At 33.8% G+C, this 5,000-nt stretch overlaps 1 protein-coding gene across 1 annotated transcript in view; it reads right to left on the bottom strand.

Moving 5' to 3' along the window:
• LOC137657682 (integrin alpha-PS2-like) overlaps positions 1-5,000 on the bottom strand; it is a 292,460-nt gene that overhangs the window by 78,755 nt on the left and 208,705 nt on the right. Inside the window, 1 exon segment of the mRNA XM_068392086.1 lies at positions 1,166-1,227. Within this exon segment, the coding sequence (XP_068248187.1) occupies positions 1,166-1,227 (62 nt within the window).

Raw genomic sequence — 5,000 nt, 5'->3', positions numbered from 1 at the left:
TTACAAGGAAAAGTTATTACTATTAATATCATAAAAAAATCCTTTTTGAGAACTGACCAAAAAAGGTCACAAATAAATTTATTTTGGGAACCTTAAACAGATTACAGTTTAACTGTAACAAAAAGTGTAGAAAAGAGGATAAATAGCATAGACTGTTCCACAAAAGACCGCTTCTACGGATCCGACAGTCATTCTGTGCATATGATACGACTACTTTATTTTCCTTCATTTTTTAATTGGTAAATCTTTTATCTTTTCTTAATTCTCTTATTGATGAACCTTTTATTGATATCCATAATCCTCACCTCGAGAGATTAATTCTAACAGAACCTATGTAATGAATATCAACCAGAGAAAGTAATCAATTCGAACCTTTTATGATAATGATATCTAATTTTGGGTAAATCCTTGGTCGTAGGCATCTAAATATAACTAAAGTCGTCTTGTGGGTTGATGAAAATACTAAGATAGAAAAATAATTGGATAAAATTCAGATTTCTTCATTCCGTAGTAACAAAAATAAATATATTTTTCTTTATTGTGACATATCTAAAATTATTCTTTTATCACATTAACCTCCGGAGAACGTAGAAAAAAAAAATTCTTTATTGTGACATATCTAATATTATTCTTTTATCACACTGACCTTTGGAGAAAAGCCCCGGGAAATCAACAAAAGAACGTTTGTAATTTTATTATCAAAAGATGTGTTTCATTTGACATTTAACTTTTTTATTTTTTTCGCCTGTCTGTGTTTATTGGTTCTTTGTTTTCTTTTATTTTCATTAAGGGTTTTCGTAACTACTATTTTTTGTAACTACAATTTCATTTGCTGGTTTTAAGTATATATGTATTTGTATGCATATTTCTTATCATTATTGTATACCTTTCTTATGTAATTCTATCTTACGAAATTCTATTACTAATAAACAAAAGGACCAGAGTCTCAAGTGATCCTAAAAACCTTGTCTATGCTCTTCTACGTTAAGTAGGAAAAACAACTTTATGCAATTGTATCCCATCCCGTTATCTTCACGGCGTTTCTGGCCTAAGATGTATGCAGCTCTGTTTTTTTTTCTTAACAAATCAACCTATAATTTATCTTCATTTTGCTTACACTTTAAGTTTATCAGAAGCGAAAACACAGCCAATAAAGAAGACTAACCTTCGTCAAAGCCGTTCCAAAACCAGCCTGACAAGACCCTTGTCTGTGGTATCCCCAGGAGCCTGCAATAAAGATAAAACAACATTAGTTAACGCACAGGTAGACAGTAACTTTTATTTGTGGTCAAAACCAAGCAATGATCTCAACCCCATAAGTTCTCTTTCTTATAGGTGATGGCAGTAGACCCTTGAGCCTTCTTTAGTTTTTCACTGACTGTTTTCTTTCAAGGGTGTGATTTTATTATTTAAATAGAACTATTTACAGCAGCCCCTTAAGCCTTCTTAATTTAGGCACTGGTTGGTTTCTTTCAAGGGTGTGATTTTATTATTTAAATAGAACTATTTACAGCAGCCCCTTAAGCCTTCTTAATTTAGGCACTGGTTGTTTTCTTTTAAGGGTGTGATTTTATTAGTTAAATAGAAACTATTTACAGAAGCCCCTTAAGCCTTCTTTATTTAGGCACTGGCTGTTTTCTTTCAAGGGTGTGATTTTATTAGTTAAATAGAAACTAATTACTTACCTATTTTCCTAATGATGTACATAATCAAAGGAGAAATTTCAACATTTATAAAAATGACAAATCAACTTTCATAGATATGTGATCATGAATTTTACTGAATCTATTAAACGTATTTTTCTTTACGTAGACTTCATGAACCTTCCTCACCTTTCCATTCATTAACACTATGTTAAGAATATAAATAACAAACACCGTCGTTAACTTTCCCAGGTACAACAATACCATTTTCCTTTTTATCTGATATCTTACTTGCTCCATGAAGTCACTGACAATACCATTTTCCTTATTATCTCACATCTTACTTGATCCATGCAAGTCACTGAAACTGTGTTTGGACATTTCTCTTTATATTCAAAGTGCAATAAATTCACACCCAAATTTTGCTGTCTTACGTCCTTCAACAACAAACAACCCTTTCGTGCAGTCCTACATTTACCTCTTTTGAAATAATTCTTCGCTCAATAGACTCTTTTACATAGTCTGAAAACTTATCTCGTATTATTCTACCGGATATACTGTAAACAAATAAATGCTACTCTTTTCAAGTCACGCTTGGTAGCAACAGCTGGTTTCTAGTATATCCAGTAACATCTTCACGTTCATTATAGCCCTTGTTTACTTATTTCCTTATAATATTACACCCTATATCTCCTACAACATCTCTTACATAACCTCTCACCAGGCTTTACACATATTCTTATAATTGAGATATGATCATATTTATCCCGTGTTTTTTTTTTTCTTTTTTTTTAACTACAGATTCTGTTTAGTTTTCACTAATATTCCTCCTTCTCACTCATTCTATTGGTTGTTTGAATCATACTGTAGTGCATTGTCATTTACACCTTTCTCATAACTATGTATTATGTTTCGAAAAAAGAATCTGGGTGACATGGCAATCTATATGCTCGTGTTCCTGTCATTTATTGATCATAATCCATGATAAAAGTACTAATAGGAACACATGCTGAACACATGCTGACTGACTGAAAAACTAATATATTCTGTACTATATTAGAAATTTTGATATACTGATTTTTAGCAATTTTCAGCATCAGTAAAATAACTTAATACTGGTAGTTACTATTCATAGAGGATAATCCACTAACGTGTAGGTACTTTTCTGAACTCAAAACCAGTAGAAAGGTTTCCATTTTCATTGTGACTTTACTAATTAAAAAAAAAAAACAAAGACTGTCTTTATTATTTCGATTATTAAAATCTACCTTTCTCTCTTTAAATTTTTGTCATGAGACAAACATAATGTAAAGAATCATGTACACTAATACAAATTATAAGCTACTAAAACTATTAAAAAAAATGTAGTTTGTCAATATGTTTATGCCTGATAAATAATAAACGATTTTCACAAACATCTAATGATGCTTAATGGTGATTAATTTCTTTTACAGATAAACGAGAATTTTGTTGTCTTACTTCAATGGTGTTTTATTCTTTATCCTTATAGACACATATTATTGCCTAAAACCTCGGCACTCTCTCCTGACTCATAAACGTTTTTATCTGAGCAAATTATTTCCATCTGTTTTTCATAAGCTCATTTATTACGCCATAAAGTAATTGTTATAGGAATCAAGATAACGCCTCTCTTCTTATCCCACCGTAATCCTTACATTAAGGGGTCGGTTGCCTGATGCGCCCTCTCCAAGACCTTCTATCAAAGGCAGCCTCTTCAACCAAACCTCTTCCCTCCATATCATCCTTCACCTTACCTCGCAATCTAATTCTCCGCCTACCTCTTGATTTTCTCCCAATGCAGGTTCCATCAAAGACCTCCTCACTCCCTCCCTCCTAATGCAACGCCTCTTTCGTAATAATTCATATTTCTTTCTTTCTCTTATGCACAGCCTATTTTTGCACATGCTCTTCATCAGATCTCTCATTTCTTTCACTTCCTTAATTCCAGGATTAATTCTAAACTTCATTATTAATTTTTCTACATAACTCAATATCATTTTCCATCAGTTCTCCATCCTCACCCACTTTGATTCTCTGTCTCTGTCTCTCTCTCTCTCTCTCTCTCTCTCTCTCTCTCTCTCTCTCTCTCATCATACTCAAAATCGTTTTCCATCAGTTCTCCATTCTGGCATACTTTGATTCTCTCTCTCTCTCTCTCTCTCTCTCTCTCTCTCTCTCTCTCTCTCTCTCTCTCTCTCTCTCTCTCTCTCTCTCTCTCTCTCCTTTACCTCATTATACCGTTATTCACTTAAAAAATGGTTTCTTAAAGATTTTACAACCATACAGTATGTTCCCCTATCATCTTGAGCAAAAACAGGGTTCTTGAACACTTCATACATTCCAGGTGACCTCCTCTCTCTTTCTCCTAATTTATATATAATGTATGTATATATACAATTAATATAATTCCAGTCACACAATATCATTGGTCAAACATTAGATTGAACTTCCAAATGGAAATTTTACAGTATTTTAATGAAAGCAATAAGATTTAACGAATAAAAACATCAATTACGATACATTTAATACATTCTTATCAAAATACTTCTCAGTATGCGAAGCAACTGTGGCGTGGTTCAGCTGCACGCAATAACCAAAAATAACGACATAGAATATTCATTAAAAAAAAAAAAAAAAAAAAAAACACACACACACACACAAGGTTACGACATATTGACACTGAAGTCCGCTAAGCCCGACACGCACGCACTCACACACACACACAGATACACACAAAACGGGACTTGAGGTATACGACATATCGAACAAGAGCCACAAACTATGTCCAGCAGGTCGTATATGGACGGCGTGAGATATGGAAGATAAGCTTCGGTCCCCCAAAACACCCTCGCCTTATTTGGCATGTATCACCCAACTTCTACACACGCAAAACATCCCGGCCGGTGTCGCCCCCACCCCTGGTCCTTCCCCTCCTACCCCAAGACACCCAAATCAGAATGAAAGGGAGTGGGGGGGGGGAGATTTTCGAATTCTTCCAACTTCAAAGAGAAATTCTGGAATTTACGTCCTAAAAGGAATTCGTTTTCCCGAACAAGTTCCATACTCTTCCTTTGTAACAGGACATCCAATGAATGTTTTATGAAATCGGGCTGTAGTCTGTCGATCGCGATAAAAAATGGATAAGTTTGAAGATAGTAAACGGTATATAATCTCTTTCCATTGCTAAACTAGCTCCCTAATATCCATTAACTGTTTTTTTACTGCCAAATACCTCTATGGCGTAATAAACCGCAAGTAACAAAATTACGAAAATATGTACATACTGTATAACTATTCTTTTTGTTTCATTACTTCCATTCTTCATTGGCCTATTAG

The sequence above is a fragment of the Palaemon carinicauda genome, chromosome 1 (genome assembly GCF_036898095.1).
Source record: "Palaemon carinicauda isolate YSFRI2023 chromosome 1, ASM3689809v2, whole genome shotgun sequence".
NCBI lineage: Eukaryota > Metazoa > Arthropoda > Malacostraca > Decapoda > Palaemonidae > Palaemon > Palaemon carinicauda.
The sequence above is the reverse complement of the archived record's forward strand: the minus strand, read 5'-3'. Positions and strand labels throughout refer to the sequence as shown.